General features: G+C 34.3%; 1 protein-coding gene across 2 annotated transcripts in view; it reads left to right on the forward strand.

Annotated features, from left to right (window-relative positions):
- The window catches only part of SPoCk (Secretory Pathway Calcium atpase), an 88,282-nt gene that overhangs the window by 1,928 nt on the left and 71,157 nt on the right, over positions 1–15,197 (forward strand). The window contains exon 1 of one of the 2 annotated variants that reach the window (XM_074172496.1): positions 11,326–11,450. The exons of the other annotated variant lie outside the window; for it this stretch is intronic. Within the exon in view, the coding sequence (XP_074028597.1) occupies positions 11,406–11,450 (45 nt within the window). The 5' untranslated portion in view covers positions 11,326–11,405. Of the gene's footprint in view, positions 1–11,325; positions 11,451–15,197 lie in introns of those variants that run through there. 2 annotated transcript variants of the gene reach the window in all.

Genomic DNA, 15,197 nt, shown 5'->3' on the forward strand with positions numbered 1-15,197 from the left:
AAAAATATTTTCAAATCATTATTGGATACAATAATATAAATACCGCGACTGTTTTTCTTGGATATTTCCTGATTCACTTATCACCTTTGTTGAAAACTAATTTTTATAAACTGATTGACATTAGCGAAGTGTATCCCAGATATATTTCGATAATTTCATTTATTTTTGAGATATTTCAAGAGAAATACTTTTTTTCAGTTTTTCTCAAATATTTCTAAAACTTCTTAATTTACTAAAAGACATAAGAAACTTCGTCCTAGGAATCTTTTGGATTAATTAAAATTGTTGAAACTCTGAAACAACATTTGAAGTATTTTCTCAGTTGAGTAATGAATCAAATCAAATATATCTGGTACTAACAATATTTTCTGAACTATTAGTGTAAATATCAATTTCTTCAACAAAAACACATGTTAAAAACAAAAACATCTTTTCGCCACCCTAGATCTGTGACACTTTTCCCGATGCGCTATTTGTCAAGTTGATAGTCGTTTTTGAAAAATATTGTTTTCATTGGGTAGAGCTATTTCCAACAAATAGTGAAGCCTGTATAAAAATATATTTCCACATACCAAGTTTGTTGTTCAATACTCTCTTCAAATCATTCTAACTACCTTCTATCCTCTTTTCTCTCTCCTTTTCCTGTGCCTTCTCCATCAGCCTACCTTTATCATCAACGACCTTAGTGGCAGATACCAAAAAATCCCATATGCTTACCCCAACATACTTGTTTTTTTTCAACGTGAATTTTCAGACTCTTCTGTCAATTGAAGATTTGGGAAAATAACTTGGGTGATAGTGACCTCATGTTCACTTTTCTGTATGAAAATAAATGTGACGGAACGCTACATAATATTGTCAGGACACAAAACTCCTATGGAAGCGATCAATTATAATGAAAAAGCATTTTTTTGCCACTGTAACAGTGCTGAAAATTAGCTTCGAGAAAACTTGAATCCTGAATTGGTTTAAAGTGTTCCATAGCCTGAAACCAATATTTGAGGAGTATTGATACAAATTCGGTTATATGTGAGCCAGGGCCGTAACCTGCTAATTCATCGGTCATATCATCAATAAATTGTCCTGTGGCGATATCATATTCTTTTGATTAAGACATGTAGATCGTAGAATCTGTATCGTAATACCGGACTCCATCATCAAACCTCTCTAAAGAGGTGTATAGTTTCAGACACGCCAATGTTGTGACATATGCAGCCATAACCACATTGACAGTTGAAAGACAATCAGGGTCTCCTCATTGATTGGTAACAAGGAATTGATGATCATTTTGAAGAATTCAGCTGGTTGATTGACAATAGATATGTTAGGCTGATTGTCACGCCTACCAAAATTGATCCAAAATAAATTCAACATGAGCATAGCCAGCGATCTCAAGCCAGGGTTATCTGTAATTTTGGGAAATTCTAAAAGAACACTCTCTCGCTGCAAAAACACCTCAATGTATTGTTGTTTCTTCTCATAGGTTTTGCAATGTTGTGGCCAATTTGATGATTCTTAATTTACCTTGATAAATTTGTTCATCATATCAGTGAAAAGACCGGCTGTGTTTTCATCAAACTGTACTGTATCATAGGACCAAATCTCTATGGTTTCGAGAATACAATATCCCAACTCGACGGCTTTTACCAATCTCCTCAATCACCCAGGTCCCAGTTAATGCTCGTTCTTCATCGGAATGTGAGCACTTATGAGAGCTGAAGTTTTCACCACATGTCTGACAAAGAACAAACATTCATTTGTTCGTTTTTTGTGACAGAACAGGGTGAAAGCCCTGAGATGGAGGAGAGAGAAACATCGTATTCTTCTTCACCAACAAGTACTTTGGGGTGACCAATAAGAAATTTGCCATATTTACACACCTAGGTAGATTTTGTCTATTCATGAGTCAGATTAATTTACATTTGATTTAAGTGGTCATACTGAAATTATTGTATTATTGTTTTTAGTCACTGTACACTTTTAAACTTTGATGAAATTTGAAGTTACCTTACATGAAATTGTATTGAATCTTGAATACTAGTGTTTAATATTTTTAATCTCTGATAATTTTGAACTGATATGGCTATAAAATACACTGATGAAGTATATTGTTCAATTACCACGCGGAATTACTCTCCAAGTGATTTTCTCAAAAATAAAACATTTATTTGTTTCCAAGTACAGGTAGCCTTAACTATATAGAATACATTTTGAATATTCTCTACGTATTTTGGCACTTATCACTTTTTTATCTACACATTTATGTTGGTTTACCAGATAAACAAGAATGGAGTACCAAGTTATGAACTTTCCTGTTTTTTATTTCAAGGTCACGTAAAGTCGAATGTCTCCATTCAAAAATGTCCGTATCTAAGTCTCAACGAATAATTTGCGGCACGTTGTCTTGTACGCCTGTGTGGATAGGGTCTAAAAAAACAGGCGCGATACTTTCATTGGAAGTGTTCGGCTGACTTGGCACTCTTTGTTGATAAAATTCCCAATTCCAATTTTTCAATTGAATATAATTCAATAAGTTAAATCCAACATACATTGTCATTTTCACTTAAGCACGGATTTCAGAGTGCGTTTAGAATTTTCCTGCTGGGCTTGTGGCCCCTTCCCATGACAATGTCGACGAACATTTACTACCTGGGCTAAAAAGTGTCGGGCCAAACACATAGATTTATTATTATCCATACAAACTTGCGGTTTAATTACATGAATAAATAAGTAAATACATTATCCGAAATAATAAATTACATAGTAAAATGAAATTCACAAAATTTACAATATTTAGAAAATGTAGACACCTAAAAATAGTTATACCTACATACAACTATATTCTACAATATGTGTATTGCATGAGGACTGACACACCTTTGTAAGTTAAACAGCCCTATAAAATTAATGAAACCCAAAGTATTGGACAAACAAACAAAAAAAAATATTAAAACTAGATCCTTCAACTTCTACTCTCCCTTTCCTTTGTCTCGATAATTTTCCTCACTACTTTGTATGCACAGTCCCATGAGGTCTCTTCTCCTTTGAAATCTTATGTTCGATGTTAAATATTTTTTCCGTTTCTCGGTGGTATTCCGTACGCATTTCAGTACATCTTAAGCATGCAAAAAGCGAGTGCTCCGTATCATCATCTACCTGACACTGAATGCAGGATGCAGACTCCGATCTTCCTCTGTCGAACATATATTTACCGAAGCAGCCGTGCCCAGAAAGTGCTTGAGTAAGGTAGTAGTCTACTTCTCCAAAGGGTCAGTTAACCCAGCTCTCTACGTTTGGAATGAGTCGGTACGTCCATCTCCCATATAGACCACTATCCCTTTTAGTTGCCACCTACGCATGAGATTTCCCTGGCTGCATTTCTTTCCAGACCACTGTAGCGTTCGATTCTCTCCAGCACTTGAATTTCTATCGGTGAAACCCCCGCTATAACGCATGCTGCCTCTGCGGATATCGTTCTATATGAACTACACGTTCGAACGTTCATTTTTCTCTGCACCGCTGTTAATTTCTGGACTAGTTTCTTGTTTTGCATTGCGGTGTACCAGGATGGTGAACAGTATAGAATCTGTGAATGACCTACATTTGACATAATTCGTCTCTTTGAGGCTCTGGGGCTTTCGATATTGGGCATCAGGTTTGCTAGCGCTATAGTTGTTTTCTCAGCCTTGAGTACACTTTGTTTTATATGCTCTGCAAAGGTCAGCTTAGTGTCAAGCCATACTCCCAGGTACTTTACCGCCTTGCTCAGTCCGATCTGTGTTCCGTCGATATCGAAATTGATTACCCCTAATTTTCAGGGGCACGGCATCGGTTTATTCTGGGGCTACTTTCAGGCGCCTACTTTTAATCCATTTCGATAGTCGTAGTATTGCTCTATTTGCTACATTCATTAGGAGATTCTCGTTTCCGGCTGCCACTACTACTGCCACGTCGTCTGCAAACTCTACCAAATCAGTTCCATCGGGTTCCATCGAGAAAAAAGTTCATCATACAGGATGTTCCACAACCTATCTGTCTATTGCATGCACCGCTTTTTCAGTTACTACCAACCTTCAAAAGAAAGCTGTTGAAATTTCATGATATTCTACTCATATGTTTGTGAGTTATTGTGCTAAGGGTGACACTACTTTTGTTGTTTTCTAAACAATGTATCAAAAACAATTTTCGTGTTGTAATTTTACATTGCTTCTTTATGGGAAAAATACCGTTCAAGTGAAGCAATGGCTTGAAAGGTGTTATAAGGATTCCGGTCTATCAAAAACAACATTCACACGTTGGTTTGCTGACTTCAAACGTGGTTGTAGAGACACCTATGATGCAGATCGCAGTGGACGTCCAAATGAGGCAGTAACACCAGAAAACATAAAAAAATCCACAAAATTGTTTTGAATGATCGAATAGTAAGTTGCGTGAGTTAGCTGACATTGTAAAGATATCAAAAGAACGAGTTGGCTTTGTATTACATGAGTATTTGACTATGAGAACGCTCTGTTGAAAGTGGGTGCTGCGCGACGTCACTGTTGACCAAAAACAAGAACGTCTTGATGATTGTGAGCAGTGTTTGGCCAAGTTCAAACATAACAAACCGGAACTTTTGCGTCGATATGTAACACTGGATGAAACATGGATTTATAATTTTACTCGGGAATCAAAACGATCGTCATCTGAGTGGAGAGCAACTGGTGAACCTTGTCCAAAGCGACCAAAAGCACAACAATCGGCTGGAAAGGTTATGGCCTCGGTATTTTCGGGTGTAATTGTCATCGACCATCTTGAGAAGGGAAATACCATCAATAGTGAATATTATATAGCGTTATTGGAGCGTATGAAGGCCGAAATTGCAAAGAAACAACTACAACACAACGCACCGTGTCACAAGTCAATCAAAACAATAGTAAAACTGCATGAATTGAAATTCGAATCGCTTCCACATCCACCGTATTCGCCAGATTTGGCTCCCAGCGTCTACTGGCTGTTCGCAGACCTCAAAAAATGCTCACCGGTAAGAGATTTTGCTCGAATGAAGCTTGAGGCCTATTTTGAGGCAAAAGATGAATCGTTCTACAAAAGCGGTACTGAAATGATTGTGAGGCTCTTGATGGAGATGATGAATAATTTTGAACAAAAAAAGCTTTTTTTTCTTAAGCCGGGTAAATTTAAGCCCATGTGTTGGTTATACAATGAAATAGTTTTTTTGAGTACTCACAAGACATTGTTGTGGACAACTGACAATTAATATCTCCATCTTCATTCGGCGAATGTTGCTTGCGTAAACAATAAAATAAAATGTGTAAGTATATGATTAGTTCATCAAACACCACATTTATATCAGAATTACTTTTATGTGTTTCTTTCAACATCTTTGCGTGAATAAAATTATCAGAAACGTGCGGAAGGACATTTCAGAAATTGGCATATTTATCTGAGGATCTTTTATATGACGTTGTTTTCGGTAGCGGGTAGAACAATGTTGGTGAAAATAATGAGATCTGCGATTGTAAATGATTCATAGAACTTATATACCTACAATCAGTGCCGGATTTGATAGTTTGGATGCCCTGGGGCAACAAAGGAGTGAAGCCCCTTAATTTTTTGCTATAAAAAATATTTGTTCAAAACTAATTAGTCTATATATTGAAGAAGCGAGAAGTTCTAAGGATGACATGCAGGGTCAACCGTTATTCGATTTTTTTTTACTTATTTTATTTATATTTAACTCATGGGTAAAGATTACACATTAAAAAATGGATTGCCACTGAAATGATCGATAACAATATAATTGTGTTTGTGCAAGTATTTGTAGTAAAAAAACGTAACGTAACGGAACATAACTCGTCAAATTTTGTTTTTTTTATCTTTATTGTGGAGGCACTTCTTCTGTAGTGGTCCCGGGGCGGCAGCCCCACCTGCTCTCCCCTAAATCCGGCTCTGCCCACAATATAATGAGAGTTTTTTAGTTCATAGCCAGGAATGTATTTCGGGAAGGGAGTGGGTTATAAATACGAAGTGTATGGAAATTAAAGCGTCGCGTCGAAACTTTTGTTGCCGCAAGATATTTGGGTCCGCCGTAGAAATACTTTTTCCAGTTTAAGGAAAATTGTCATAATCTGAAAATCAATGGATGGTTGATATTTAAAATGTGCGAGAGGAGGGTGGATACACTACTTATTTAATTAACAAAATTTCAAAGCAATCAATGGCTAGTAATCACTTCTTTCACAGTAACATAAATTTAAAGCCAGACCATTAAGTCTGTTCTCTCCAGTTGAGTTGAATTTTCAATCTCTTATGAGGTGAAAAATATCGCGCTGCTATACAGGTATAGTGACAGGGCAGTTTGGCCTATATATATTGAAATGAAATGAAATGCTTTATTCAAATAGGATACATCATAATATACAACAATGATAGTAATGTTAACATTAATATACATATAAATACAATAATACAAAAAAGATCTACTTATATTTGTTAATAAGTAGTCTTACCTACGATAATTGAAAATATAAAAAAATTAAATAAAATATGAAAAATATCACATAATACCTTAATGGTCTCTCAAATGATCTAATAAATTTCTTTTGAACAGAATAAGACTGTTAGAAGACTTTATATTTTCAGGTAGACTGTTACACTTAATAAATCCTTTGAACATTAATGTTTTAGTGTTGAATGTTTTTGTTTGATTATTCACATACAAATTATTTTTTATTATAATATTATACTGGTGGATTTGATTATTAAAAATTACAAATTTGTCAAAATATGAGGGTAGAAGCTTATGTAACATTTTGTAAATATAAATCATCGTTAAATATGTAAGCCTACTTTCTATAGATATCCATTCTAGAGTATTTAACATTAAAGATATATGGGTACTCCTGTCACATCTCAAAATAATCCTCATTGCGCGATTCTGTAGTTTTTGTAGTGTTCTCATTTTATTCAAATCACTTGTTTATAGAAGAGTGGGACAATATTCAAAATGTGGTTGTATAAGTGTCTCATATACAGTTATCCGTGATTGCATAGTTAAGTGTTGGGATACTCTTGTGAAAAAATATAATTTCTTCAAAATTTTTTTCTGTATGTATGTGAAATGGTTATTCATTGATAGATGATTGTCTAACATGAATCCTAGATATTTGAATTCAGTAATGAGCTCAATTTTATCATTTTCTATTTTTATTTCAATTTGATTAAAATCTAATTCTCTGTATTTAAACGGTGTAGTAAGTATCATAGCCTTTGTTTTGTTTACATATAGCTTCAATTTATTAGTTTTTAAATATATAGCAATATTACGCAATGATTCATTCATTGGTATAGTGACAGGGCCAAACTGCCCTGTATAGCAGCGCGATATTGATCTCCGATTCGAGTCCAAAAATGTTTCATGCAAAACGAAAGTATCAGCATTGTATTCATTCTCACTAAAGTGACCTACCACAAAGTTGACACAAAGTTAACCTATAATCTTTGAATCTCATAAGATTATGATCAATAAAATCATCGAAAAATGGGATTGCAACTGCAAAAGGTCATTGAATATAAGTAAATATTTTGCAGACTTCAATCTTTAACAAAACACAGTATCATAATTTTCCCTCATTTCCTCGACAGTGATTAGAAAATAAAATCAATATGATCTAAAGCTGATGATGGATCACATAAAGGAAGCTGAAGTTTTACATGTGCCTAGAGTGGGTGAAAATAAAACAGATGAACAACATAAACTTATAACAAATTGGGTGGAGGTGATCGACGGTAAACAGATGTTACTGCCAAAAGTGTTTCAGTCTGCATTATCACTGAATTTCTCCAATGTTTACTGGATTGCTTTATAAATCTATTTGAATCTCAATAATCCATCATGATTTTCCACTCATCTTTTGTCCCATATGAGAACCAAACATTTCCACCTGGTCTCGGGAAAATATGATTCAATATTCAGTTAGAAACACTGTTTCCACACCATAACAAAAATACGCGCATTTTGCCAATCAAGATAGCATCAACAGAAAATCATTAAAATAGCAGAACATGTTCAAAGAAGAGTTTTATTTTATGAAAGTATATTTTTCATAATTTACGTTATTCAGAAGTTCATTGATGAATATTTGTATTTACTTCCTATAATGAGGATGTGCCAACATAAAATTCTTAAAGTTTTTGTCAAATAAACTGGTAATCACGAAAAAATGAAATATATCTATGAAAAACAGCTACGATTTGGTAGATTTTTTTTAAATTCCGTATTTTTATATTATACAAGTAATTATAAGATAAAGTATAATTTGTTGCCCGCGGCTACGCCCGCGTAGAATTTGGTAGTTGTAGTACAAATTAGTACTATGTTGCTGTATCGCTGCTGTCCAATTGTTTTGACAGAATCAGAATCAACGAACTTAGGCGTGCGCTGCGTTGTAGAACAGTGCTTTCAAAAAATTGTTCTACAGCGCCATCTAGTGGCGAGTTACAGAAAAACTGATAGCCTAAAAAACCTTCTCTATGAAAAATTACTTATACATGTCAAGTTTCATCACGATCGGTTGAGCGATGCAGAAGTTTATCATTTACCAACCAACCAACCAACCAACAAACATCCATTTTTATATATTAGATTAAATCAGAAATCTTTTGAAGCGGGAACAGAATTATTTATATTGTTTAAACAATATGCATGATAATCATATAAGAAATGCAATTTTGGTATCTTTTCTTTTGAAAACATTCTTCGTAGATTCATTGAAATAATAATAGTGAGTTACTTGATAACAATAGCACAAACTTTAACGTTGTTTTTGATGAATAATATACAATGATGGTACTAAAGCGTCTTCGAGAAATCGTAGACATGTAATTTATAATTCAATTATTCGAAGAAAAATGGATTTCAATTTTTTTTTTATCAAACGGCTGCAGGCTGATTGGTTTTAAGTAGCTACCTTTTTGTCAGCCCCATTCTTCATATAAGACACACTCGAACAGTCGAAGTGATAACATGCCAATATGGATGAGATTATTGATGCATTTGTACTTAATGCCAGTAATGAAAAAAGAGAAATGGTACTAGCAATGAGTTCCAAATTGCTAGACCTTTACGATGTTTCACCTAAGGAACATATGCGAAAAAAGAGACAGGAAATAGAACAGAGAAGAGCCTGCCTCGACATGGATGACGAAATGCACGACATCTCAGGCTACTCAACTGACGAGAGCCTTGAAGAAGATACGATTTTAAACAAAAAACGCCCAGTGGAGATAGAGTCTCCCAAAAAACCGAAAGCAAATTATAAGACCAAATCGCAGGTATAAAGCGAAGTACCAAAAACAGAGAAGACGGAAATACCGTCTTGGAAACCCAAAAAACTCAGGACAAATACCCCTGAAAACGTAGACGTCCAGGCAACCAATGAGGCCCCAAAACCAGAGGAAAACCATACTCAGGAGGATATGGAAACTGAGGCACATGACGAGGAGGCCGCGATGCCAAATACAACACGGGCAACCGTTCCGAAAAAAAAAAAACACCACCGATCACTATCAGACAGAAAGATAAGTGGTCGAAATTTAATGAAATCGCACAAGTCCAACCGGCAAGCACAGACGATTTTCGTAAAACAGTCAGGAAACTTGACAGAGATAAAATCCCGCACCACACTTATACCATGCAGGAACCATTAAGAGAAGTGTTTCGAGGCGTTCCCGAATTTCTCGAAAACGAAGTAATCAAGGATGACCTAAAAGCCAAGGGTTTCGACATTATTTCGATAGCCAGGCTAAAGAAACAGAACAAAAGCCACTCCCGCTCGTATTGGTTCTCGTTACCAGGAAACAGAGCAATATTTACGTACAAGTAAAAAGCGGACCACAACGACCCCGAACAGCAGTGGGGCAGTGCTACCGCTGCCAAAAGTTCGGCTATTCGCAAAGAAATTGCAAGGCAATACCTGCATGCCTAAGATGTGCCGGCCGCCACATGACGGCTGAGTGTAAGAAGCCAAAGCAAGCCCCGGCTAAATGCTTTAATTGCAAAGGGGGTCACCCAGCCAACTTCCAAGGATGCCCGGAACATCCGAAAAACAAAAAGGGTAATAACAAACCCAGAGACCCAGAGGCCGACACGACCAAGTACAATCAAAAACGGAGTTTCATATGCGGGGGCCGTTAAAACTACAAAAAGCAGCGACCCCAGTTCAGTCGATGGACTATGCACGGCTTTCGACCAACTGCAGACACTGCTGACGAACTGCCCCGTCCTGCTAACTATGCTGACGGTAAACACCCCTTCAACCAAGACGAACTGAACGCCTCAAAGGCCTCGCTACGGGGTGAGATTATAATAAATCTCGAGGCCATACAAGAACCATCATCAGGAAATCATCCCGCCTAGAGGGATACTCCTGGCGGCGAGAGAAATCTCGGCCGTGATCCACACCAAAAATACAGATCCAAATGAACCATACACGATTAAATAGTCAGGGATTTTGAATCCAATCTCGTCCGAAATTAAGATGACAAACAAGAACCCCATTCTTCAAGAGTTATTCTTGTATTATTTTTCTGCTAAACTTGCAAGTTAACTCTAATAATATGTTATTTTGTTGCATTCTCTGTCGGAGGTAATGAACTGAGTTGTATAGTGTTTTCAGAGATATACAGAATTAAAATTTTACCCTCAAACTGCAGTTTGAGTATATCCATGAAGATGTTAGCACAGCCTGCTATCGAAAGCGCTCGCATATGATAAGGATATTTTGTCCTTTGATGATTTTCGATGAACAACATCAATGTACAGAGTACAAAATTCTCTATCGATCAGTATATACCACGATACAGTAAAATATATATTTATTGAGATATGGAGCTACAAAAACATATGACATTAAAACGAACAAAATCTGTCTCTTACAGTGACGTATGGAATTTATACTAAACAAATGAGGAAAAATTATGATAAAATATATAGAATCACAATCTTGACAACAATGTTTTTAGTTTAATACAATAATATTTCTGAGAATTTAGTGCCTACTACTACTATAACTTTTAACCGTTTTGTTGATGTGGAAATAGTCAACACTAATATTTGCCACCTTTTTTTTTTCATATCAAGCGATCGATTTACGAAATGAACATACACATCAAGTGCTTACGCAAAAGTTTAAATAAAACTTTTTTGGATTATGCTTTTATGACATCAATTTTAAATATCCCAACGACATATTATTTGTCTAGGATCAAGGCAAGATTGTGTTTGATGGGGAGTTTGCGCATGTTTGGTCCAATGTAATCAAGACATTTTGTTATAAATCCAACTCGGTATTAATGTTTTCTTTCTTTTTCGTGTACGTGTTGTTTGAAAGTTTTTGCGATTCAAAATGACCAGTGACCCCGTGGAGGTGAAAGCCCAGGTGAATACCCAGGTAAATATTTTTTATGCCGTATTCATTGTTAGTTGATTACTTTAACGAATAAATGTACTAAGTGACATGTCAGTAACCCTGCCAGACTGCAAGGTGACTGCTATTCTTTCGGATGGAGGGGGGGTAGAGCTCAATTTTAGTTGATTATACTATATATATATATATATATATATATATATATATATATATATATATATATAGCAGAAGAATTAGTGGCTGTATTAACTATGAATCGGTTCTATTTGTGAGGTTGCAGTCAATAGCTGGGCAGTTACAAAGAAAACTCTTTGTTATATGTCAAACTTTCGGTATATTTCACACGTTCGTCCGGACAACTACAATAATAAGATTATATAATATATATATATAATATAAGAAGTTTTTCTCATCAAATCGGGTGTCAGGAATAACATATCTCAATCTTGTAGGTGTACAAACTCAATTTTCAGATATATGATTTTTTCAAGTTTCCACCCCATTTTCACTCCCTCAGACGGCCTGATAAACTATAACGTGAAGTTTTTCTCGTCAGTCGGGTGTCAGGAATAACATATCTCAATCTTGTAGGTGTACAACCTCAATTTTTGAATACATGATTTTTTCAGGTTTCCACCCCATTTTCACCCCCTCAGACGGCCTGGAAAACTTTAAAGTGAAGTTTGTCTAGTCAAATCGGGTATCAGGAATAACATCTCTTAATCTTGTAGGTGTACAAACTCAATTTTTAAATATATGATTTTTTCAAGTCTCCACCCCATTTTCACCCCCTCAGACGGCCTGAAAAACTATAACGTGAAGTTTTTCCAGTCGAATAGATCATCAGGAATAACATATCTTAATTTTGTAGGTGTACAAACTCAATTTTTGAATATATGACTTTTTCAAGTTTCCACCCCAGTTTCACCCCCTCAGACTGCCTGGAAAACTATAACGTGAAGTTTTTCTCGTCAAATCGGGTGTCAGTAATAACATCTCTTAATCTTGTAGGTGTACAAACTCATTTTTTTAATATATGATTTTTTCACCCCATTAGACGGCCTGGAAAACTATAACGTGAAGTCTTTCCAGTCGAATAGATCATCAGGAATGACATATCTCAATTTTGTAGGTGTACAAATTCGATTTTTCATGTTGAGACATTTTTTGATATTTTCACCCCATGTTCACCCCCCTCAGACAGCCTGGAAAACTATGACGTGAAGTTTTTTTCTGTAGAATAGATCAACATGGATAACATATCTCAAACTTGTAGGTGTACACATTCAATTTTCGAACAAATGATTTTTCCAACTTTCTTTCCACCCTATTTTCACCCCCTCAGACGGCCTGGAAAACTATGACGTGAAGTTTTTTTTGTCGAATAGATCATCAGGAATAACATATCTCAATTTTGTAGGTGTACAAAGTTTGATTTTTCATGTTACGATTTTTTAAAATATTTCCACCCTATTTTCACCCCTTCAGACAGTTTAATAAACTAAGACGGCTCTGTTTTTTTACTAATTCAGTCAATAAGCGTATCATATTGAAAAATGCTAGGTGTGCAGAGTCGGTAAATGAAAAAATAATAATGCGATATTTTTTTCTCAGTGTACTTTGTGGATGTGGATAACTTCACACTCGTATTAGAACATCGCAAGAATGGCGACTCTTAGATATATTCAATTTCATACGTGAAATTCATATTTGTATGAATGTATTTCTTCAAATAAAAAAGTTCATATTTTTTTTTCCTCTCACAGATGTGTGCAAATCAATTGGTTACACTTTCTCTGAAGCTTCTATAGTACAGGAAGTATCTTGGTGTGACACCTTTATTGAACCTTTTACCATGGTCAGATATGCAGTAGAATATTTCGTTGATTTTACATAAGTTATTAATACATATCAAGCTTTCGACAAAATAACAATTGTTTTATTTATTCCGCCATTTCCGTAGAAACGGAAATGGCACACATGTCTCTGATAGCATGACACAGGTGGACTCACACAAATTACTGATATCTTTCGCAATTTGCTGAAAAGACTCCAATGAAAATTTAAAAGGATTAAATATCACAACATAGGCCGTTTCTCTTATCATGTGGTAACATTGCTATATTCCAAACATTCGAAGACGATTAAATGGGAAAAAAGGGGACCCACGCCCTTCTCGAGTTATACGGGGAAAACCAATAATGCAATTTTTCGTTTTTTTCGAATGGAATTGTTATTATGGAGAATATAAAAAAAATGGAACTAGAATTGTTTTGGGAATTATTCCTTTTATAGTCTGATTCGTATTTTTATCTAGAAAGTTTAAGGATAGGTCCGAAAACGCGCCGATAAAAATAACAAAAGTTATAAACAATTAAGTGAAAAAAAATGGGGCTTCAGTTTTTTCTTAATATCTCGGAAAATTTTCAAAATTTTGTAAATTTGAAAAAAGATTTGAAAAGATCAATGAATTTGCGTAAAAAAAGTCCCGACTCCCGAAACTGTATCTCGATTATTTATAATTTTTACAGAGCCCTGAAAATAAAGCCAAAAGCGGGTAGTCTGGCTTCCGCGTGCCTTTCGTCACTGATATAAAAACAAAAAAAATTATTTAAACATATTAAATGTAAATATTAAGGAATGAAAAAATTCATGTAATGTTGGGATAAATCAATAAACAATAATTCGCAGTCAAAAATTTTTATCCCTATTTTAAAGTTAATTATAAATTTGTTAATTAATAACTTTTTCTGAATTGAAAGTTAATATAAAAATCCCTTTAATTATTAAACTAAAACCCTGGCATTTTTTTCCTTTGGTGAAGTTATCCTTAATAGGCAAAAAATAGATTACCGTTGCCAAAATAAAAAAATTGTTATTTTCTATTTTTTTTACATTCACATCGATTATTACACTCTTTTATGCAGGCACAATTAACCAGCTTAAGTAAGTCGTCAGGCGCCAGTTTTTCCGTTGTTTTTATCGGCAGGAACATTGTTTCAGATTTGACCAAACCCCAGTCTTCCGGATTCAAATTATAATTACCAATCCAAAACTGAACTTGGTAATACGTCCTAAATGAGTGTAAATGTGTTGCTATTTTTTCAATAAATAACGATCAATGATTAAATAAATAATAGGACTTCAACTTTAGTAAAAGGCTTAAATTGTTAATAAATTCATAATGAAGAAAAAAGACTTGAAGCATATTTATCATAAGTGCAATAGTTTGAAAGTTATTATAATTATAAAAGCGAAGGAGCGAATGAAAAAGACAAGTATCAAGGTATCACAATATTAAAAGTTTATAAAAAATAGAATAAATTAAAAAAAACACAGTTACTTTTATTATAGAACAAAGTATTGTAAAAATAAAAAAAAATAATTTGTTTATAACAATTTTTTTTAAATAAACAATTAAGAAAAGAATAAAAAAAAAGTTTTTTCAAAACCTTAAAGAACAATAGAATTTATGATTTAAAAAAAACGGTTTCTTAATTTTAATATTTAGTTGCAAAAAACGATTGTTAATCAACAAACGCATTTTTTAGCAACAAAGATTTTTTTAAGAAATCATTTTTTTTCTAAAAATCATGATTTTTTTCCATTAACATAATGCAAAAAAAATTTTCGAATTGCTTATAAACAATGTATTTGTTTATAATAAATTTATTAACAATAGCTGTAAAAAAACATTGAAACAATAAAAAATTACAAAAAAAAATTGTAATGTATTTTTTATAAAATTATAATTTTCAATTGTCAATAAAA

This window comes from Leptinotarsa decemlineata, unplaced genomic scaffold, assembly GCF_025532065.1.
Source record: "Leptinotarsa decemlineata unplaced genomic scaffold, Ldec_3_MD MMD2_tig00000133_RagTag_RagTag, whole genome shotgun sequence".
In the NCBI taxonomy this organism is placed as follows: Eukaryota; Metazoa; Arthropoda; class Insecta; order Coleoptera; family Chrysomelidae; genus Leptinotarsa; species Leptinotarsa decemlineata.